Source organism: Neolamprologus brichardi, chromosome 4, assembly GCF_056152115.1.
Source record: "Neolamprologus brichardi isolate AB-2024 chromosome 4, ASM5615211v1, whole genome shotgun sequence".
Taxonomy (NCBI): domain Eukaryota; kingdom Metazoa; phylum Chordata; class Actinopteri; order Cichliformes; family Cichlidae; genus Neolamprologus; species Neolamprologus brichardi.
In genome coordinates this window covers 11,860,483-11,884,887 of record NC_142107.1, presented here as the reverse complement: position 1 = coordinate 11,884,887, position 24,405 = coordinate 11,860,483, and the positions used below count along the sequence as shown (strand labels likewise).

At 41.1% G+C, this 24,405-nt stretch overlaps 1 protein-coding gene across 1 annotated transcript in view; it reads left to right on the top strand.

Moving 5' to 3' along the window:
- Nucleotides 1-24,405, top strand: part of adcy9b (adenylate cyclase 9b) — a 42,178-nt gene that overhangs the window by 11,648 nt on the left and 6,125 nt on the right. Inside the window, exons 2-8 of the mRNA XM_006791438.3 lie at nucleotides 15,226-15,398; nucleotides 18,311-18,421; nucleotides 18,815-19,071; nucleotides 20,496-20,598; nucleotides 21,203-21,411; nucleotides 22,743-22,902; nucleotides 23,464-23,606. Coding sequence (XP_006791501.1) covers nucleotides 15,226-15,398; nucleotides 18,311-18,421; nucleotides 18,815-19,071; nucleotides 20,496-20,598; nucleotides 21,203-21,411; nucleotides 22,743-22,902; nucleotides 23,464-23,606 — 1,156 coding nt within the window. The remainder of the gene's footprint in view (nucleotides 1-15,225; nucleotides 15,399-18,310; nucleotides 18,422-18,814; nucleotides 19,072-20,495; nucleotides 20,599-21,202; nucleotides 21,412-22,742; nucleotides 22,903-23,463; nucleotides 23,607-24,405) is intronic.

Sequence of the window (24,405 nt, the reverse complement as noted above, 5' to 3'; positions counted from 1 at the left end):
TTTAAAGCAATCTTCTGGCTGTTTTCCATGATTGCATGCAGCAAGCCAATCTGTTACGTGGCAGGAGTTTTCACATGGGCAAATGTGCTGAGAAGATCAGCTTGTATATTTCCCTGCATTCAAAATGTTCCCTCCTGCAGTGAAGAAATAATAAAATAGAGCAGAATAGAAGCACGGAAAAGAAATAGCAGCAGAAAAAAAGAGAGGGCATGCAAGAAAGGTATTAAAAAAACGATCCAGTGAGAGACAGACAGATGGATAGATTCCTGTTTTGTTAATGGCTTTTGTGTGTCTGTATCTCATAACACCAACCTGAACACAACACATACGATGAAGACTTTACATCTCCATGCCTGTTAGGAGGAGGATGAGAGAACCAGACTTCCACTTAGTGTGGACAGCTGAACACTCACTGCAGTTATAGTACTTTTTGCCTAGAGTATTATCTAAAGCCTAAAGTATTATCTGTGTTGGTCTAATCTTTCCACGGCCTGGGTGTCAAAGCAAAGACACTAAAATTGACATCTTGTATGTAATTTGCCAAATCCAGCCTGCAACTTCTGGTAGAACATTGCTATTTGACGCCCTGGTATACGCACTCGCACACATGCGCTTTACTCCAGCTGTGCACCCTGGGCCTGCAAAGGCTAATTGCCATGGCAACGGGCTATTGAAAGAGGTGAGGGTCAGCTGGCTCTTTTTAGATGGAAGGACAGGTGATTTGACAGAGAGAAAGGGTCCAAATTGACTCCATTCAACTGAATTTCTGGTTTTCATATTTCGGTCAAAGCAATGCGAAGACTTATTTTTGTGTGAGTCCAGCAAGAATAAGAAAAACGCATGCGGCTATACTTTACTGCCTGAGCTCTAAAGGACACCTACGCAAATAGATTACACACTCCGAGGAGCTCAAAAATTCATACACCCTGAAAAGAATGGAAAGAAAGTTAAACAAAAAAGAATCTTTCTTTTTTGTCTCTCTGCAGCTGTTGCTATCCCACTGTGTGCTCTGTGTGGTTGTTTATTTAGATCTCTGCTGGTACACTGCGAGTTGTGAGCCGTGTTATCGGACTAGGCTAGCTCGCCTCGTGGTTCTGCAGACGCTCTGGTGATAAATTGTTATCATGACTCACCGATGCATCCTAAGCTTTTTTTTCTCCCCCCTTTATGTTCAAGGGTACAGAAAAATGCCAGCACTCCTTTTTAATAGATGCACACCAGCCTTTACTGACACTGACAGATGGTGCTCACTCTTAAGGTGACACACAACAACCTCTCAGTCCACCCACAGCACACCTCTCAGTCACAAAACACCTACTTTTTGCAATTTATTTATTTATTTTTTGATTTGAGCACGCTAAATGCAATCACCCACACATACAGCCACACCCTTTCCATGTTTGTAGTGCTGTAGTGACTTGTTAGTGTGCACAGCAGGAGTGAGTGTGTGATAAATGGCTATATGAATTATGAATGATGAAAGATGGCGGGGAGTCGGTGCCTGCTTAAGCCTGCTACCGTACTCAACATGCACGGATTGATGGAGCCCGTTTGTGTGGGCGTGCTGCATGAAGTAAAAAAAAAAAAAGTGTTTTCCTCCGTTTGAACTTGTGGGCACATTTGGGTTTGTTGTGAATGCACAGCGGTGAAGTTCTTCATTATTAGCAGCTGGTAAATTCACTTTAGAGTGTCTGAGGCCAATTTTAGCTCTCTTCTTTCAGTGGATGTGGAAGTATTTTGAAATGCTTGTCTCTCACACCCTTCCTGTGTTACTGTCAAGGACATTTCGGTAATATTTTTGACCTTCCTCTTGAACCATTTAGTTTTTTGTTTTTTTTTGTCACCCTTGTCTCACTTTTGTGTAACGATTTTCTGTTGTGTAATTTTGTCATAAAGAATTCAGCAGTGATGTGCTTTAACTTTATTCAAAACCTGCAAAATTAAGTTAAAACCGACGGTTATCTTCCAGTTTATGCACAGTATAAAAACATCAGCAAGAGTTTGAGCTGTCACCTGAGAAAGCTTCTTGCCAAAAACAAAATAAATCAGTTTATACTTGAGAAAAAGAACTGTCGATGCTCACAAAGCAGGACATAGATATACAAAAGTGTCAAGAACTGGAGTGAGAAGTATCACCAAGAAATTCAAAGAGAGCCACAGAGTACAGAACAAGCCTGGCAGAATTAGGAAGTGAAAGATTTCAAAGACTCTGGAAAGAAAACTAGTGAGAGATGTGTCTAAAGACTCCAGAACAACTGCCAAGACATGAGTGAATAGCTTAGCCAAGTCAGTAATTGTAGTCTGAAAGAAGACAATCACTGGAACCGTACACAGGAATGGACTGCAAGGCTACAGATCAAAAGAAAGCTCCACTTCTGTCGGAGATACACCTTCAAGCCAGACTCAAGTATGCAAAGGACAACCTGGAGAAAGATTATAGATACTGGTCATATGACATGAAACTAAAGCTCTTTGGCCACAGAGATGCTGCTTATATTTGGAGAAAGAAGGGAGAGATGTACAACCCAAAGGACAGCATTCCCCACAGTGAAATGTGGTGGTGGAAGCGTTATACTGTGGGGACGCTTCAGTGCATCTGGAACTGGGAATCTCATCAAGGTAGAAGGAATCAGGAAGAATGAAGACTATGTGAAGAAAGCAAACCTAATTCTATCGTGTATCCTCATCATTTCATCAGTTGAATTCACGAGGCTTAAGCTAACAAAGAAATGTCAAGTTGGTATTTGTTCTGTTTGTCTGATACAGTCATAAATATGAGCTAACATAATGTCAACTGTAAAATCATTTTTGGCTGAGCTAGTACGTCAGCCACAACATTAAAACCAGCTGTCTCAGACTGCAAGGAGGCTGAAACACAGTGATCTAGGTTTGAGTCCAAGCCGCTCTCTCTCCCTGCTTTCCTGTGGAGGAGCAAAGAGAATTAAAAAATAATGTTAACAAACAAAAAAACCTGCCTAATCTTTAGTAGCTTCACCAGGCCAGAACAACGTTCCAGCAACACTGCGTCTTTCTAACAGGATAATTAATGTGGAATTAAGTGAGCATCACAGGCACAAAGGAATGAACTATTAGGTTTTGGCCTCACAGGAAATATGACTAAGATCAGTGAAATTAGTATGAAATGTTGTTTTTAACAATACATAACTTCCACTTCACAGTAATAATTAAGTGTTTAGTGGTGGTGCAGTGATTAGTTCGTATCCACCAGCCAGCCGATGTTTTTTACTGTGGAGTTTGCGTGTTCTCTCCAGGTACTCCTGCTTCCTCCTACAGTCCAATGACATGCACGGAGTTGGGTTAATTAGCGATTCTAAGTCGGCCGTAGGTGTGAATGTGGTGTGAATGGTTGTCTGTCTCTCTCTGTGTGCTAGCCCTGCGACAGACTACCAACCATCCAGGATGGAGGGCTGCCTTTCACCTAGCCCTCCTGCAACCCTGGATTCTATACATGGAAGAAAATGGATACGGAGCAAAAAACATCACCAATGTTTCCTTAAACTGCCGGTGTTCCTGGTCTCTCTGATGTATGAACTGATCTCCCAGCGTTAGCTTCAGGTTTTTCCCTTGGCTTTAGTGTGGTACAGTCCTTCTGCATTTATCTTGCTGTCAGCTGCTCCCCCGTACACATACTTCACGTGTGTGTTTGTGTGTTAAGTACCTGATATATCCCCAACAGAGGTCATCCCCCTTTGTTTGCTGCATAACTTTGAATTTGTCTCTTACTCCATGCTTCTTTTTTTTCAGTTTTTCTAACCTCCATCTTGTTGCTGTCTCATTGTTGAGTCAGACTGCTGCAACTGCTGTTTTTCAAATGGCACCTTCATCAACGCTGTGACATTGCAGCAGTGTTTATCTTCGCAGCCTCCGTATCAAACTGTTCCTCTTCACTGAGATGTGAAATGCAACACAACTGTTAATTATGACACTTGTTAAGAGGATGTAGAAGCAAAAGCATACATGACTTTTGTGTTTGTCTCAGGTGGTATACAGTGGAGGGGTTTCTGGGGTAAGCTGAATTTGTAGTTATCATCCTCATTTATTTTGCTGTATCACTTGCCTGTTCTAGTTAGAGAGTCCTCAGGGGAGCGGCACAGTGCTCGGCAGAAGATCCAGCAAATTTTCGTCATCAACCCCCAGTGAAGACACCATTAATCAAAATGTTGAGTTAGCAAAGTTTGTGAGACAGCTGGCGCATGAAAGGGAGGGAGCGGTTGGCCTCTGTCGGCTGTTTGCTTTGATCATTTACCCGGAGCCACAAATGTGGTCGCTGTTTAATCAATAGGGGAGCGCTGCTCATAGCTGTGGGTCAATAGCATCTCTGGCTGAGAGAGTTCAGCCTGTAATGAAATCGAATTTCAGTTATGAGACTGTCTTCTGACAATTAATTAATGTGCAATTTTTCATGGATGTTGGCATTTTATTTGTTTTATTTAAGAGAATGGATGAAGAGAACTGAGTTTCAGACAGCATATTTTAGCATCATATTGTGATAAATAGGAGGAACACCATTAGCTCCTAGGACTCAAACAGCACTTTTCACAGCCAGGAGGAGATACCGGAGATACTGTTTTGGGGATTTTTAGGTTTTCTCTAAGTTTGTATTTTTGATTGTCTTTGCATTATCGTCCTGTATTCTGTATTGCTGTTATTTAGCTTAACGTTATTTCCCTATACCTGATATGCTTTTCTTTTGGCGTTGTTATTTAGTTTTCAGCTTCTGTTCGATAGATCTTTAGGTTCATTCTGTTTTGTGGGTTCATAACTTTTGGTTTGAGATGGGATTCGTGTTTGAGCTCCTAGTCTTCTGTTTATACCTTTAGTTCCTTGTTTGCTTTAGTTGGTTATAGGTTTGATAATCCCCTTTTTAATTCCTGTTCTCTGTATTTGTCTGTCCTCTGTCTCTCTGTCAAGTTTGCTTCTGTAATATTCTGTGGTCTTTGCCGCTCATGTTTTGTATTTAGCTCTGCTTCCCTTGTCTCATCTCTTCTGTGATTAGTTTCAGCTGTCCACCCACCCGTTTCCTCTCCCCTCATTACCTGGTGTCTATTTATTTGCCTTACCCCTCCCCTCCCCGGAGTTCTTTGTTGCCTGCTGCCTCCTTGTTAGTTTTAGTTTTGGATTCACTATCCTACAGTTGTTTTGTATTTTGTGAAAGCTCACCATTAAAGCTGTTTATGACTTTCAGTTTGTCTCCCGAGGCCTGCATTTTGGGTCTATTTTCTGCCTGCCATGCAGCCGTTTCACGGCAGGTGTGGCGACCTGCAGAGCTATGCCATTAGAAGCATGAGCTCCTGGTAGGGACGCTCATGCTGGACAAATCAATGGGTAAAAGTCAGACAAATTTGGACTACCTCCCCTTGAGGTAAAGGCGTTGATCGGAAAATAAAAACTGGGGATTGCCAAGATCCAGGTGCACTGGCAGGGTACAGGGAGTCATCAATGGCCTATGGTTCTCATAAAGCGAAAGGGCTTAGACAGGCAAACACTGGAGGAGATGGGGAAAGCGTTCCGGGTTAAAAAATAAAATTAACAAGAAAGATAGTTGTGCCTAAATCTACGCAATTTTTCTCACTGCAGAATATTGGACTTCAAAATGTTTGAAAATGCCCGACTGCAGTCGGGCATTTAGCTTCATTCATCACATTACTGATGTCTTTCCTCCTTGAACACTCGACTACTCCAAAAAAGCAAACTGCCAAAACATCTGCTTTCATAGATGTGCTCACACTTGCTGATGGTGAATTAATCAAATGCATTTGGATTAGCGGCACCTGATTGCTACTTATCCTCTTAATTCCTGAAGAAACAGTACCCACTGTGCAGTGTACCCACTGCTTCTGCTCTTTGGTTTCTGTTAAATAAATAATGCCACATTGCAATATGTCATTTTTGTTCATCCGAGGTTTATTTCCCTCATTTTAGAACCTGGCATGGGTCAGACGATTTTCTTTTGATATGTGAAACCTTGAAAATGGGTGTATGTGTGATGGCTGAAAAACTTAAAAAGAGTTAAACAAAAAACATGTACTGGAAGGCTTGCAGTAGTGTGACTTTTCCTAAAATAAAATAAAAACATGAATCAAGTGCATTATCTGTTAAAACATTTTGGATGGTGCGTTAAAGGTTAAGTAGGTGAACTGATGTAACAATCAGCTAGATTTGAAAAAGAACATTAAAAGCGTTTCTATAAGAAAAGCTTGCACATTTGGCTGTTTCTGCAGCGTAGACAGACGTGCTGAATGGCAAAGAAGCCATATGGTCACCATTATGTGAGCAAGAACGAGGGAATTACCTTTCATTGTGTGTGTGTGGGTGAAGTGTGAAATGTGATGAAGTAAAAAGCAGAAGATGGAAAGTGAGGCTGAGCTTTTGGGACGATGTCAGTCGGAGTGCTTCTTTGTGGAGAAGAGTGCTCTACGCCGATGTGGCGATTAGGCAAGCGGATATCGTTGTGAACACAAAAGAACATGGAGGATATTTGGATTTGTGACAGAGAGCGAGAGAGCGGGCAAGTCAAAGAAAGACAGTGAGCTACAGCAAGACTGACAAAAACAGGCAGAAAATACAGGCCACTGTGCAAAAGAAGGGGGGTGTTAAGAATTTTGGAGGGATGTCAACTGTATCTGCCAGTAGACCGCGGCAGCATGGGATTGTCGGGGATGGAGGGATCGTAGGCACAGAATACAAAGAGTGCGGAGAGCGTAAGAGACAGACACAGCCAAGCGAGAGTTAAGACTTTGGAGAGATGTCAAGTGTTTCTATTGTTGTTTTGAGTGAGCTGTGGTAGGGCCCGACTGAATTCAGAAAAAAAAAAGGAAAGCCCAGACCAAATGTGGAAATTTAGTGTTAGTGCCACCCCTGTGTGGAACAAAGAGAAAGGAAAAGGAAATAAGAGATTCCAGCGGGAAGAAAGGCCTCAGAATGACTTGTTGTGCTGGGACAGTGTGTTTGTGTGTAAGCAGAGAACTCTGACGTGAGTCTCAGTATAGTGACATATTTTTGTCCTGAACCTGGAAAGCAAATGCTGAGAAGGCCCAGGTGGTGTACAACACCTGCTGTTTCTTCTTCTTCTTTTTTTTTTTTTTGAGTACAGGCTTATGTAACTTGTTTTGAGAGGTCGCTCTGGGTTATCTAGGGTCTCTGAGTGTTTGAGAAAAACTCTGTTGATTTAGCTGGGCTTCACTGAGTTTGACGTGTACAAGCAAGGCACAGGTTTATTTGCATCCCCGTCTGCAAAACGTAATGCTTGGCACTGATAATGTGTTGTTGTTGTTGTTGTTGTTGGAAAGACTGGCAATGTGCAACACATGCAGATGAGAGTGATAACTTTGCTTGACATGCTTGCTTATGTATACAGTGGCATTTCCTGAAAGCAGCAGCCTCATGAGCAGGACAGTAGAGAGCCCTGTCCTGCATAAAAACTACATTCTGCACTTTTCCAAAGTCTTGAGCCACTCCCGATTTCTCGTATCGTGCTTGAAAGGAGCCAGACTTTATTCAAATGTTTTATTTAGTTTTTAAAGTGGTCTCAAGCAACAGTTCTCCAGGCTTTCTGAAGGTCTTTTAAAGTTTTTCTTTGCACATTGGCTGTTTTTTTTGTTTTTTGTTTTTTTATACTCGTTTTCACTCCACTCATTTCACTGGTTTGTTAGTTTGTTAAGCTTCTTAACGTCACCTTTGAATAATACAACGAGTGTTATATGTACACATAACAGAAAACTTAACAAAAAAACAATTTAAAATTGATTCTGAGGAACTTTATAAGCCTGTTGGAAAAACACATAATTTGTTCACAGTCCTTTAGTTGACTCTGTGAGCTATTAGCCAAAACTTGGCATATCTTGTCATTGTGTACATAAAAAAAAAAAAATTAGGAAAGTGACCGAGTGCAGGATAAAGAAGATTCATCCCAAGCAGCAGCAGGTGAACAGTGTCAGTCATGCTGTTGAGAAAAAAGAAAACTCCAACAAAGACCTGACACAGGACCTGAGAGATGCATCTGACCCTTCAGTTGATCCATCTACTGTTCACTGAAGCCTCGTCAGAAATTGTCTCAGTGGAAGGGTGGCTGTCAAGAACCAAAAAAGGAAGTGCTGTGTGCTCTAAAAGCTTATCTAGAAGGTGCTCTTTGGTAGGGCAGATGCAAACTCAGTCCTATTGACTCCAAGTCTTCATCACAGTCTGATGAAAAGCCTGATAAAGTGCAATATCTAATATAAAATATACTTATTGTTTCAATAAATCGCTGCGCCTATTTCCCATTTCCCATAATGAAATCTGGGAAGGCTCAAGACCTTTGCACAGTACATTATATTAAATCGCTAATCAAATGTAATTAAAATCTTTTGAAAAGTTTTACCACCGTCTCTGCTTTTGCAGAATTCTTAGATTGCTATTAAGGATATTTTAAGTACTATGTCTTTCTCTTATGAATTCTCTCTTATGTCTCTGAAAAAGCAGACTGCATTGATCTGCTTGCAGATCCCAGCGTAACCGAGCACCCATGGGATGTGCCAAAACAAGCCAGGTCCACTGAGGACCAACTAGCAACTCAACTAAACTGCCACTATTCCAGTGCCAGACCTCCCTCTGGAGGGCTAGCATCTGTGCTGCGATGCATCACAGCTGTTTTGGTGGAACGAACGGGCAGACACAATTCTAGAGATGTGGTTTTAGTGTTGTGGCAGATTGGTGTACATAGTTAATGAAGCAATATTTAAAAAAAACCTGTCCTATATATTATTCAGAAGAGGATGTGTTATTGGCAAAGTCAGCATGTGAAACAGCCCGCTCTCTTTAACCGTCTCTGACATTCTCTGACAGAGGAGGAAGTCTTTCCTACCTTGACATTAGAAATAATTCTGCCTACCTGTCCTTTAAAATCTCTGAAGAAACACTGGCTCAGCACAACTAGAAGGCCACCACTTACCTTCCTTCCCGGTCTCCCATGGATGCTGGGCATAGAGATATACGCAAATTCACTGTTCTCCTTTACTGACAGATATGACAGCTGAGTCCCTGTGGGATTCCTTATGAAAAATGCATACATGTCATTTATGTTTTCTGACTGAATAGGTTCACTCACAAATTACTTTTTACCCACTACCACCACAAACAAACTCATAGACTTAATCTATCCTTTTACATTTTTTCCTCTTTTTAAACTAATTTCTACCTCTTATGGCTGTCCACTACACCAGAGCAATGACATTCTTCCAAGCAGCCTGCCATGCCGGAAAGATTTCCTGTTGTTCCTCCTACCTTTACCGGGGACAGGATGTACAGAATATCTCTGGACGGAGACACAGAGGAAGAAGGAAGGGACGCTTCTTATTGGTAGTGCCAACATGGCATGGAGAACTGCCCAGCCTAGCAGTGCTAGTTTCTCTGCACCACCTGTTCGAATGCCCTCCTGCTCAGATACCTGGCCCCGGAAAGTGAACCTGTCATTATGGGAAGATCAGCCGCATGATAGGTTTGTGTGTGTGTATGTGTGTGTGTGTGTATGTGTGTGAGTGTATGTTTGTGTGCTGATTCCAGCAAATCTGCCAACACTCCTTTCCTCTTTGCTGCCCTTTGTGTTCGGTTGCTTTTAATAAACCTCCCTGGGACTGCAGCATTGGCTTTTGAGTCCCACTTGGGTTGCAAATGGAACTTGAAAGAAAAAGGTGTTGCTTTGTGATAAATGTCCAGAACATTTTATATTTATGGCTACTGTACCTGTTGCATTCATGTGCTATTTTTTTCCCAATGTGAATTATCTGTTCTTCTTTTCTACTTTTGTATATCCCAGTGGGGAAGCAGGAGGGGTGTTTTTCTATAATAATGATTTGTCTTTCTTTGGTCCTATTCCCTCTATGTTCTGCTTGTTGCATATAGGACAGTGTAAGAGTTTGTGGCATCTATGCTTTTTGTTACTTAATGTTCGCATTCCAATTTAGTTGTCCTTCTCTTTGCACAGATGGATACATTAAGAGTGCCTGAAATGACCCACGCAGTGTGTTTGTGTGTGTGTGCTCATTCATCGGTTTTTTTCTGCATGTTTTTTTGGCACACCCAACCTCTGCACTGAGACACTCAGAGGTGGCTATTGTCCCACGAGAGCTTGGACGTGCCATGAAGAGGTGAGAGGAAGGGAGGAGTAGGACTGATGATGTTATTTGTTTGCAAAGTGTTTGCTCATTTCACCCTCCTCTGTCCTGAACAAAAGGGCTTGGAGAGGGAGATAATGTAACTAGGCTCTCATGGGGAAAGGTTATCTACTGTTCCCTGTCAGCTGATAGCAGAAGACAGGACACTTCAAGTCCCATACCGCCCAGAGGCTGCTGCTAATGATGCTCTTCAATTAACCCAAGGTCATGGGCGATGTAGAAGGGCCAGCACAATCACATACCTGCCTAAGAGACCATCAAACAAACGTACATAGAGTGACAGATGTACTGAAACCTACACAGCAGGAAAGAATCAATTGGATCTCACAGTTTCCTGACCTTTTATCCCGCCACGAGGACTTTAGAGTGCAGCTATACTATGAAGATATTGGACCCTATTAGATGAAGTGAGCTATGTATCCAGCTGCTTATCCGAGCCACACTCTACTGGCTGACAGTGCAATTTCAGCTGCTACAAGGTTAGATGACAGATTGTCCTCAAGTGGTCAGGAGCAGGCACACAAAGCTCGTGTGACCACACTGATAACATACTTGGAAACTTTGCAAGCCTGGGCAGTTTGTTCGTCTTGCTCCTCTTCTCTCTTGGCTGCTGGGAGGTGTGAGGTGGTTTGTACAATTCTAATGACCTTGAAAGTCAATATTTGATACAAGCACCTTTATTCTTCAACACAGCCTGAACTCACTTAGGCAGCTTTCTTCTAATTTCTTTAAGCAGTCTTCAGGAATAGTTCTCCAGGCTCCTTTAAAGACATTCAAAGCTCTTCTGGTGTCTGCCTTCCTCTGTCAAGATAACCCCGCACTGCTTTAATAATCTTTATGTACGGTGTCTGGGGAGGCCAGTCCATGACTGATCGTCTTCTGTTGTGTGTTTTTCTATCCAGTTATACTCTAATTGCATTGCCAGTGCGTTTGGGGTTATTGCCATGCTAAAATATGAAGCCATTGCTAATCAGATGTTTTCCAGATGGTGTTGTGTAGTAGACCAAAATCTGATGGTACTGTTCTGTGTTCATAAGGCCATTCATTTTGATAAAAATCTCCATCAATACTGGCTGAAATGTAGCCCCAGACCAACTGAGCCTCCATTGTGTTTTGCAGATGGCTGTATACACTCACGTCTGTACCTCTCTCCTGACCTCTTACATATATTTATTCTGGGTTCATCAGACCTGTTGTCACCAATTTTCAGTCCAGGAATTTGGCATACCTCAGCCTTTTCTTCTTTTCAACTCTTTCTTTTGTATTTCTATTAATGATCCTTTGGGAATCATGTTGTTGTGGCAAAAATATATTCACAAAAAATATTTTTGTGTCAGGCTGCTAGTAGCAAAGTGCCTAAAGATTTGCTACGTTAGCTGTCATATTTAAACACAACACTGGTTCATCCTCTTTAGCTAGGTCCCTTTTTTATGCTTGAATAATTCAGAGGTCAGGGTTAAGTGGCTTAACAAACCAAAAAACATTCCTCTGAAAATGGTTCAAAGACCGGAGTGAAAACGAGTGAAAAAGCAGTCCGAGGAACTATTGCTATAGACCATTTTTAAAAAATTACATTTAAAAGTAGGTCTGGCTCCTGGGAAGCAAAATATTTAAAAAAAAAAATAATAGAGGCTTAAATTGAAAATGGTAAAGAGATAACTTAGCCACATCGAAACTGAAACATTTTATTCTATTAAAACAAACGAAAATTTGAATTTGTGTCATGGTTCTGGGTCATTTTGACCCAGCTTTTTCAGTTTCTTATGTTTTGGTATATTTTTATATTATTGATTATTATTCTAGGTTTAGTTCAGTGTCGGTCTGCGTCTTTGTAAATTGTTTCTTGCTTCCTGTTTTACTTTGAAGGTCCGTGTCTGGTGTCGGTGTGTTCAGTTTTACCTGCCTCCTGTCTCGTTAGCCCAATCCCTTCCAGCTGTGTCTCCCTCATGTTTTCCATTCCCTGATTACTCCCCTGTGTATATAAGCCCTGTGTTTCCTTTGTTCTCTGTTGCGTCGTTAATGTCTACTCACCCTCAGTTTACGCTGTGTCTTCTGCTACCTGTTTTGCTTGTTTGTTAGTTTATATTTTCCAGTTTAGTTAGTCTTCTGTTCTATCAGATAAGAGATAAAATAAGATAAAACTTTATTAATCCCTCGGGTGGGTTCCTCTGGGAAATTTGTAGTAAAGCAGTTTATTCAGAGTTCATTTTTGCCTCCGTGAGTCCTGCATTTTGGGTCCTTCCTCTCTGCCTGCCTGCACACAGCCATGACAATTTGATGCTAGAAACACATTTAACAGTGTTGGGATAGGAGCATGTTTGCCTCTGTGTTGCATCACCTCTTCTTTAAATTTCTAAACTAACAGACCATCTGCTCTAGCACAGAAAGAAAAATGTGTCGCCCTGACTTTTCTGAAGTGGAGTGATAATGGATCGATATTCTTTGCACTAGCAAACCTCCTTTCTCTGCCTTTTATCTTTTCTGTCTAGTAATTTGTTGCTACACACATTTTCTGTCTTGACATACCTCATTATTTTTAATAAGCTTTCACAGTATTTGGGAAAAGAGGCTAAATGGTCCAGGGATTTCTGTTAAGATGAATTTGGGTTGGTTCCCATAATATGCAGTTTTATTATTACTCAGTGGGCGCCTTTGCTTTTACTGTGCGATTTGCATTAATTGAGAGTATAAATATATTAATAAATAATGAAAATCTGGCACTCTCTCTGACTCAAAGGCTCCCGATCTGGGTTGTGAAAATGTCAATAAAAAGGCGAGGCAACAATTACACCACATTTCTCCACTCAAAGTCATTTAAGGCATCTTCTACCTTACCTACGTCACTCCAGGATGACTTGCGGAAGTTGTGAGAACACTGCATGTCACTGGAACTCATTTCTGCTTCAGAGATACTGATGAGAAAGGATAAAAGAAGACAGGAGAAGCAGAAAGAGAAGGGGAAAATAACCTAGTTGACCCATCAGCAGAAGCAGAAGACGGTGTGTCATAATGGGAGGCAGGGTAGGATTTGATTAGCAAACTAATGAAATCAGTCATGCTGCGTGCGAGTGTTGTGTGTGTGTGTGTGTGTGTGTGTGTGTCTCTGGATCTGTCTTTGACACACAGTCACTCTCACACACTCACTCTCGCACATTTTCATTTTCGGAGGCAGTCAAAAGCTCTCCTCAGTTTCCTGCTGCCTCTCCTCATCTGCTGTGCCATTCTGCATCACTGATGCGGGGAAATGGTTCATTGTAACTGCTGTTTACCGCTTTCATTTCCCGTCCTTGAATCTCATCCACCTGACTATCCACCCAGCTACAGTGAAGTCATCCATCTATACTTCTGCTTGCTTTGTGTACATGCGTTTCACTAAGTGTGTAGGCGTTTAGCGATGCTGTTTTTGTGAGTGTCTCATAAACGATACATCAATCATTTTGTATGCATTCTTATTTTTGTGTCTTGCTTCTTAATTCGTGTGTTCATCTTAAACTGAGACTTTGTTCCCTTGTGGCACACGTGTGTGTGTGTGTGTGTGTGTGTGTGTCAGAGAGTGGAGCCCCAGGGTGGCTTAGCAGAGCCAGTGGCAGGCCTGTCTGAAGTACTTAGTGCATACAATGCTCAGAGCCTGAGGCTGCAGCTTCACTGACAGTTAAATTATGTGGCTAAGCACACAGTTGCAGGTACTAACCTATGCTGCTGACAAACACAGATAACCTGTTAGTGTGGCTATGACGTGTCACAACAGCAAAGAGGAAAAATGAAAAGTTCAGTCACACACACCTGGGTTGCTTGTTCTCAGTGAGGACGATTGGGAAAAACCCTCGTTTCTGGCTAAAAGCTAAAGGTGCGTTGATTGTGTCTGTATATCTGTGCAGTTACCATGTAAAGGATGCCTGTTTCTATGTGAGGTGGTGTATGTATCTGTAGTCAAGATTACAGGATTGAAATACACCATCCTCTGGCAATCCTGCATCTCAGATAAGCAACTAAAATACTGTCAAAAGTTAATGAAAACTTCCTATCTCCCCTTTACTTCTGCTTGTCAATGTCTTGCTTAGTTCAGGTGGTAGAATTTGGGGAAGGGGTTGCATACAAATACACATAACTTGCAGGAGTAATGGAAATGGACATGTTGATAGAGGCAGGAGGAAGCAGGTGTTCAAATATTTGGCTGTTTCAGGGTCAGCGGACAGGAATACATGAACACCTGCACTTACATGCACATGCACCCATATTACGCATATATGAAAGATTACATTTCTCATTATGGAGAAGGTGAAGATCAAGAAGGAGAAATGGAATTAATTCAGAAATTGCTATACAGAAATCCTTCCTCGGGCTATGGGGGAATTGGTGAGAAATGAGAAAGTGTTTGCCCTGATTTCCTATTTTTTTATATGTTTGCCACACTTAAATGTTTCAGATCATCAAAAACATTTAAATATTAGACAAATATTAAAACATAAAATGCTGTTTTCACATGAAGAAGACATATGATTGTGGGCAGGAAATGTGACTCTTGAAAGAAGTTTTACTTGTTTGTATATATCAACTGGAAATGATAGATATGGCATTGGGATATTAACCATTACATTGTGACCCACTAGTTTAGGTCTCAAATGTTTCTTTTTGGTTTCTTTTTGGGGGGTTTTCTAGTTTTGGTAAAAGAAGTAAACTTTTTTCAGCCTCTGATGATGTCACTTGGTATCAAAGCGCTAGTCTTTTTCACACTGTGTGTATTGAAATGACAGAAATGCAAAGACCTGCACAAATGCATAAAAAAATGATGACAAAGTTTTGTAAACGTGTAGGGAAACAAAAAAGGATCATGTCTGCAAACTTGAATTTTCCAACTTTGCATAATTCTCTGTGGGGATTTATTCTGGCCACAAACCCTCTGCTGACTCCTAAAACAACTCCACAACTGCCTATACTTTTATCCACAAAAGAACAACTAAACCCAACTCAGGCCTTTTCCAGTTACATCTGGGAATAAGAACTGATCTGTCAGTGACATCCTCTCTTTATTTGTTTCCGTTTCTCTCTTCAGGCCTAAAGACCTATCTGATTTCTGGCAGAAAGATGGAGGCTCATTCCGTCTGTACCTGTTCCCAAATAGGATTAGCTGGGACGGAGCAAGCAGATCCTTGCTGTCCCACGTCCAGAGTGCATACGCCTGATGGAGCCCCTTCGGCCTGCACCCTTCCCCAAGACAGAGCCAAGGTAAGTTGCTGTCTCTGAGGGAATCAGCTTTGTAGTTAAATATATAAGTATATTTTCTTGGGCTCATCTATCATTGTACAGCTATATTGCCTGAGGAAGAACACTGAGCTCTATGCTCTGCCACAGTCTCTTTGATGTTCATCTTTGCTCTGTGTTTTTGTGTGGGCGTATCAGGAGCTTTGATAAATATTTTCAGTTTTCTTTTTGCATGCATTGAGGTTTCTATTGTCTTGTATTAAAGGAGCTAAAAAACAGAATTGCTTTGATCCATACCATGCAAAACATCCATATTTTTTACATAAGCTTATCTTGAGCACCTTTGTTAATTTGCCTCTTCATATTTGGTGCACTTGTATCAAATATGTTTCTGTTTGCATGGCACCTCAGTGCATATTAAATTCTAAAGAGTATGAATCTAAACAAAAACACAGAGATATTGTCTAATCATATTAGTTATGCAACAAAAATGCAGGCAGCATTATAGTGCTGATCGCATACAGTTCATAAGTATTTGGCTGGTGACACAAGTTTTGTCATTTTTGACTTTGTGCAACCCCACAGTGGAATAAAAAAAAATTAAACAAGTGAAGTGTGACGAGATGCAGACTCCCAGCTTTAATTCATGAGGTTTAACAAACGTAGCCATTTTTATACATAGTTCACCTTTTTTCAGAGGACGTTTGGATAGTTGTTTCATGGCCAAGTGAGACCCGTCCCGTCAAACAGACAAAGCAGATGTAATATCTCAATCTGAAGTGTTGAGATTTAATTTAGCCGTTAACTGACACTCCATATGAGGTCTGAAGAGATGCAGATGAAAGCGAAGGAGGACCATTATTGGGCTGAAAACCAAAATGAGAAGAGAGAGAGAAAAATTCAATGGACAATTCAACAATCTGATGCGTTGTTAAAAACACTGAATGCACTGACCAGCTCAGCAACACCAAAAAGTCCCGAAAGACCACACAAGACAATTAAAGTAAAGATAGAATTAATGCCATGGTTAGGAAAAAGACTTAAAAAAATCATATCATTGTCAAAGTCTGTATTCAAAGACACCTTCTTTGGACAGATGAAACCAAGATTAACGAGTGATGAAATGTGTAACTGTGAAATAGACTCTAACCCGGGAGACAACAGCTCACAGTTCAGAGTTTATTGCACTGGAAGGTTTTTTTCACAGGGATAAGTGCTGGAAAGAGTCTCTGGTAACTCAGAACAGCAACTCTAGGAGAGAAGAGATGAGAGTTACTTCCAGTCTACGGCATGGGCGAGCACCAGAGTAATGAGCTAAGTGAATGTTTCAGAGTTGCTTACTTGGGATGGGCGCGGAACAAGCAGTGGGGTGAGCCACTGGTTAGGTGTTGGGAAAAAAAATCTAATTGACAGGAGGGTGAGCAGGCAGGTGGTTCGAGAAGGTGTTGGATATTCTGGAAAATTCTGGAGAATTGGATATTCTTTAATGGCCAAGACAGTCATCTGAGCTTGGCCCAGTAGAGCTTGCTTTTCAGTTACTGAGGACAAAACTGAATACAGAAAGACACATAAACAAGCAGCAGTAAAAGCCTGGCAGAGCATCTCAAGGGAAGAAAAACAGCATGTATTGTAGACCTCAGGCAGTCATTGACCGCAAAGGATTTTCATCCATATATTAGAACAACCTTTATATTCATAATAATTTTTAGTTTGTTTTAGTTTGTCCATCATAAAAATGGCTGTAATTCCTAAACAGTTAATTCAGTACTTTTGTTAAACGCCTTAAATTAAAACTGAAAGTCTGCACTTTGATCATATTTTGGTCCTTTATTTAAAATCCCCTATGATATTGTACAGAGGCAAGACTATGAAAACTGTGTCATTGTCCACACGCTTATGGACCTACCTGTGTGTCCATCGCCGATCTTCTCCTTATTTCTGCCTTGAAGGGAAATTTTCACATTTGCCAAAATTGTACCGCCATAACATACTCATCAAAACCCTTAACACATCATTTTTTTTATTAATTAGCCTCAAAAACCTTTACTGCTGTAGCATAAATTCACCGAAATTAATCGTCTGTTTGCACCCTGCGATCTCTGCACAGCTCTTTTATCTCTACCCGGACAGGTGGAGAGTGAAGGTGCAGTAGAGAAAAAAGGAAGGCATGTGAGTGGTAGAAGAGGTAGGGCTGGAAGGTGGGGTTGGCTTCTCATCCCAGAATGGAAATGAGTTAACTCAAGCAGAGGGGACCTTGGAAGTACTGCCAAAACCTGTCGGCCTACCACTGATCACTTCTTCATTTGCAGCTTTTCATCTTCAGCGTAGCTCTCACACAAATCTGGATGAGTCTCACACTGAAGGATAAGACATCTTAGAAAAAAAAGCTTAATAACTGTGAGCAGGTGAAAGGATGAAACCTGAACGGCAGGTGTAATCACAAATGTTTCCAAGTGGGTGTACATTATTTGCCATCTCTTTGTATTTACATTGTTTAAGCTACACGGTACTACTTTATGGCACCTTGTGTTTCTCTGTGTCATGGTCAGTCATAGCACAACAAGTATCACACAGATCTCTCGCTCTCGCAGACACACTCGCCTGAAAATAAAGACCTTGAGCCAGTGCAGACCTCCTACACACAACTTGTTAACTCTTTTATTGCCATCACTGTTTTTTAAACATTGAAACATACTATCATAAGTGTTTCAGAGTTTGTTAGATGAATTAAAAACATGTTAGCGTTCCTGCTTTGCCTTTTAATGGCACATTTTAGCTCTTTTGCCCTCACAGCAAAGCTGCATCACACCGACGTATCTTGTTGTATTTTTATCAGCTCGTATGCTCTGCTTGATCTGCGTCACTTACTTCATGAATTCTCTTCCTTTCTTCTCTACTCCCTTTCCTTCTGTGTCACCCGTCTTATCACCCCACAGTCCCCCTGTCTTTCCTGCAGCGTGGCACTGATAGCAGGGGAGGATCAGGTCCTGGAAGAAGGCATGGTGCACAATGGCTGCCATGACGACCACAAGACCAACAGTGGCAAGGTTAGTTAGTTGATACCACCTTAACAAAACAGAGAAAACAATATTAAACAGTCAAAATGTTATTTGTCTGACTTTCACATTTGGAAAGACTCATAGTCTAGTCTACTTTTTGTCATTGTGGTTCTAGCAAATATTGGCACATAGTGATCTTTCATTTACACATACCCGGCGGCTAAAAAAGGTCTCAAAAATAGTTCAAAGAAGTAGAACTCTATGGGTCCCAGATGAACTGTGCCACAGAGACAACCATTTAAATTGGTGCAGCTGAAGCACAGCCTGTAACTTTCATATTTCCTATTCAGACTCCTTCATACTATTTCTGACCCATTTCCACAGCCATATCACACGTTCTTCTTTGTAAAGTCGAGTACCTCTTTCACCTCTTCACCTCAGGATGCCTCAAATTTGAAGTGCTCCCCAGTGATTTCTGCAGGCTGCAACCCCAGGGCTCTAAACGGGTTGCTTAGTCCTCGATTAGAAGCTTTGACCAACAGCCAGACGTCCCTGTGTGAGATGCTGCAGGAGAAGGAGAAGAAGACATGGAGCGGAGGAGCCATGGGGATGGATCATTCAGCGCTCTTACCTCTGCGATCCAAGAACTTCAGGGAGAGGAGTGATGCTCACTTTGTAGATGTTATCAAAGAAGATAGGTAATCCAGCATTAATAATATGCAGTAGTGGCGTACTGTATAAATACATGGGCACCGAAATGAAGAAGAAATGGTCAGTGCATCATGGGAAGCCTCTCAGCACACTGAGTCTTTAGCAACACAATTAAGGGAGGCTTCAGGCTCACCTGATCCAGCCCAAACTATATGCTTTATCAAAAAGGAAAGCTTTTAGCCTTAAAAGTAGAGACAGTGTCTGTCTCCTGAAAACTGTGAGCTGGTTCCACAGATGAGGGCCTGTAAGCTGAAGTCTAATAGTTAAGTGCTCACATTGTGGTAATATAGTACTGTGAGGTCTTTAAGACATGATGCTGCCTGTATATTCAAGGTTTGTGTGTGTGTGTAGAGGAAGCCAATGAAAGGAATCTGGAAATATGTGAGAATATGATCTTCTGGATAAGCAGAATATTTTTCAGGAAGCTTTTAGAAGTAAAGTTAAACAAGCAAGTAAAGCTGATCTATTAGGCACTTTTCATAGACTGTCACAAAGTGTTATACACAAAATGAGTAAAATAAATAAGAACATTAAGTGCCATAATAGCCAAAAAGGATATAATAAAACACAATCTATTAGGAGCCAATGTAGAGAGTATAAAAGAGGAGTAGTGTTGGCTCCTGATAGACTCCAATCAGATAAATACAATTCAAACCAGTGCAGAGCATTTCCTTTAATGCCAGTGCTGCGTTCTAGTTTAAGTCATAAAATGTTCAACGTCATCCACAGTATTCAATGCAACACTGAAGTCTAAGAGGACAAACACACAGCAATGTCCACAGTCATAGACTTTAAGAAGGTTATTATTAACCTTTACTAGTGCTTTTTCGGTGCCATGGTGAATTCAAGACTGTATCCATTCCATTTAACCACTGCAAATGATCACATAACTGATTTACAACATTTTTTTGAGAATCTTTTAAATAATATGAATATTGGACATCTAATTGGATCAACTTTTAAGCAAACTTAAAGGCCTGGTGGGTAGCCAGTTAGTAAAAATAAATAGAGCTGGTAATGGTTACTGGTAAGACTTCTTTGAACAGCCTTCTATGAATGGGGTCTAATAAACACACTGATGGTTTGGATGAATTCATTATAAAGTTGGTTAGGAGAGATTAAAAAGCAATAATTGAACAATTAATACATTTTAGCAGCGTTTATAGTTGCTTTAGTTAACGATACATTTGTGGGAAGGCTGTGAACATATGTTTTTTATTTAACATTAAAATCTTATTTGTAAGCAATGTCTGAATTTCACATTTGTGCTCTCACGTGCACCTCCATTGTTTAAGATCTACAAAATGCTGAGGGTTCCAGTGAATGTGTGAAAATGGCTGAAAGTACTTTATAGAATATTGCAGTGAGATTTGTAGGCGATTAAAAATGTAACTTTGTGTGTCTCTTGCAGTCTCATGAAGGACTATTTTTACAAACCTCCAATAAACAAGCTGAGCCTCACCTTCCTGGAGAAGAGCCTGGAGTCTGCGTACCGGATAAGCTACCAGGAGGAGGTAGGTGTTTGTGTGTGATGAAATGTTGCCTAACATAGTTACCTTTGGTCTAGCTAAGATCTGAGAGTCATTTAGATAAGCACGCATAGTATGCTTGCTTGAATTTCTATATATTTATCTTAGGTTGTTCATGTTTTCGTCTTTGTCTGTGTCTGGTAGCCCAGTAGTGCTGCGTTATAACCAGACCGGTCAAGACTGCGGCAAAGGGAAATCACTGCAGGACCTTAGAAGCAGTTTAGTTTTAGGTTGTGATGTCCTCTGCTGGTGTATCATCAGAAGTGCATCTTAAGGACATGGCTGCTGCTGTTGCTACAGTCTCATTAACAAATAATATGTAACTAACCACAAATAAGATTTATTGAGGCTTGTTAAATTTGTAACATTAATTTTTATTTATTTTTTTCATTTTATTCAAGGGGGATACAGCTTTTTTTGTAGTTGCTCTGTGGTTAAATTTCCTAATATACCACCAGTATTAAGACAGATTTCCTCTAACACCTCATTCTTATTTATGAATCCCCTTCACGCTACCTTAAATAAGCATATTTTTACGATTATACTCTTTTTTTTCTGCCCTCTGTTTCCTCTTTTCCCATCCTCCCAGGTCGAGACCCAAGCAGCGGTGCAGACATTTGCCAGCCCAACATTCAGTTCTTTCCTGGACATGCTCCTGTGCTGTTTAGTATTTCTGGCTCTTTCATTGGCCTGTTTCCTTCAACCGCTTGTTACCCAGCAGAACCCATCCACACCGGCACTCATTCTCACAGCTGTAGCCACAATTTTGGAGGTCCTGGCTCTGCTGATTGCCATACGGTGAGATACTGACTGCAGGAGAGGCTCAAGCCAGTCAGACATTATCAGAAAGTCTTGAACATATTTTATTAAATTAGGAGTGCAATACAAAGAATAGAATAGATTTATATTCCCTGTTAATAAAAACCAAAACTTTGAGCAGCTCTAGGCGGGGGAAATGAACAGAGATAAACACAGTGAGATAGTATATACAGAAATAATAGTGCAACATGATAGTACTCGTATGGTACTGTAAGCACACCCTACCACCCTCACCAGCTGTTGTAGTCTTCACCACACTTGTTGACTGATAGAAGTTTGGCCATCAGGGGATGAGAGAGGTGAGTACGCTCTAAGATCCCAACAGACTAAAGCCTCTTATGGGCCTTCCCGACTTGGCAGGAGAGGTGTGTGGTCCAGGTGAGGGCAGCCTAGATGTGCACACATCATCTCTACTTATTTCTCAAGTATGTTGAGAGAAGAATTCTTGGTACGCTTGGATTTTCTGTAATACCTTATTATTGAGGCATTATAGGTTGTTGGCTCTGCGTGAGACTGGTGGCCTGTCAATGCTGTACCCTACCTCTTTCCCCCTTGACCCTGATAAGGATAAGTGGAGGAGAATGGATGGATTGTCCTTATCATTTCCTTGTTCTTTTTAAGAGGGAAGAGATAGTAGAGACAGTGGTACTCTTATCTTCAAGCTGTGTACAACCCATCTGAGGGCTAAGTCCCAAGCTGATTTTTGGAACTTTTAATCAGAGGCTAGAGCAGTGGTTCTTAACCTGGGTTCGATCGAACCCTAGGGGTTCGGTGAGTTGGATTTTAGGGGTTCAGCAGAGCCTCCGCCGTGACATGCATGGCTCATTTTGTGCACCAGTAAAAAACATATCTATGTCATGAATTTGAAAAAAATCACATTTTATTTTTCACTAAAGAGGGGTTCAGTGAATGCGCATATGAAACTGGTGGGGTTTGGTACCTCCAACAAGGTTAAGAACCACTGGGCTAGAGGAACTGTCTAATACAAGAATTGAGTGGGTGCTTTGCTTACCTCAAAGTATATTTAAAAGATGACCAGGAGGAGAGACAGAAGAAAAAAATGTTGGCGTGGTTAATATTGGACTTACAGGTAAAATCTGTGCAGAAAGAAAAAGTATAGACCCTAAAACAAAAAGAGCCAGGAAATGTTTCCATCTAAATATATATCATATATAAATCAGCCCTTTAATAATTATATCTGCAGCCAGTTTATTAGTCAAGCTGGGATCACATGAGGACACATAAAACTATAAAATCTCTCACATGTCATCTGTATCAGTCATCATTTTCTGGGTTTCTTTTCTCTCCAGTATGGCTTTTTATCTGGATAGTGTGCTGACCTGCACTCGAGTGCTGATGACGGCCATGTCAGGCTGGATAGCACGCCACTTTATAGGAGCTGTCCTGGTGTCCCTGCCTGCTGTGGCAGTATTCTCCCATGTCGCTTGTGACATGCATCACTCCATTCAGGTGAACTAAAATTTCATGTTTATTCTATGCTTTTAAAAAGGGATCTTTAGAGTATTAAATACTGCTACTGTTGTTTGATCAAATGGTAAATGGTAAATGGCCTGTATTTGTACAGCGCTTTTACTAGTCCCTCCTAGGGACCCCAAAGCGCTTTACACACCTAGTCATCCACCCATTCACACACACATTCACACACTGGTGGAGGCAAGCTACAGTTGTAGCCACAGCTACCCTGGGGCAGACTGACAGAAGCGAGGCTGTTATATCGCGCCATCGGCCCTTCTGGCCAACACCAGTAGGCGGTGGGTGAAGTGTCTTGCCCAAGGACACGACGACCGAGACTGTCCAAGCTCGAACCGGCAACCTTCCGATTACAAGGCGAACTCCCAACTCTTGAGCCACGATTGCCACATCGTTGTCAAGTTCTGCTTGTCTTACTTCATCTTTAATTATGTTTTTAACTGCTGTATGCAGTATGTAAGAAGTATTGTAGTTAGTATTGTTTACAGTATAATCTACACCTTTTTGACTGATATTGTGTTCTGTCTCTTGTTTTCCCAGTTTACCATGTTCATCTGCTGTGCTGTCATCATAGCTATTATTCAGTATTGTAACTTCTGCCAGCTCAGCTACTGGATGCGCTCAACGCTAGCAACACTGGTGGGACTGGCACTGCTGGCTTTGCTCTTCAGCTCCCCCTGCAGGTATGAGATGCATTTATTTTACAGCGGAGACGTCAATAAAAGGAAGTAATAGTTTTGCTCTTTACAACCCACGCAGTATTTTTTGGCATGGTCATTTGGTCAGTTCACTTAATTATAAAGGATAATATGATGATTATAATTTCAAGGAGGGAGGTCCATTCAGTCAGCTTTTGTTTATTTCTCATTCATAATCCATAGAAACACATACATCTCACTTGCACTTAACAATCTTGGTCTCTTCGATAATAAGCTCATGGCGTCATTATACGCTACATGAAGTTTCCGTAAACTTGCTTTCCTGGAATTCACCTACAGATGTGCCTTAAAGTCTGTACATGCATTAAATTTACATAAGAGGATGTTCACTAGTGCATACATCATCAGACATTCACAATAAATGTCATTGTCTGTCATTTGATCTTTAATAAGATATCCAACATACCTGACCTTATATTATCTGATGGTTTAAACTCTGGAAATCTTTGGTGTTTGCCCTCTTTGGTTTACAAATCATGACAGTGCTCTTGCAGGCATTACATCTGATGTCATGTTCCCCAACATAACATAACATGTGAAGGAGCTGCTCTAGACCAGCACCACTAGGACTAAAGAGCACAAGATCATCTGCATAGATAATATGATTGACTAGCAAATTGCCAACCCTGCACCCAGTTTTTACAGTCATCATCACAAAGATTAAACAAACTGGGACAACATTTTTCTTTGCCTAACTCGATTGCTCACTGCAAATGGGGCTGAAATGGTGTCTCTCAACATGTGGTTGCCACTTCAATAAACT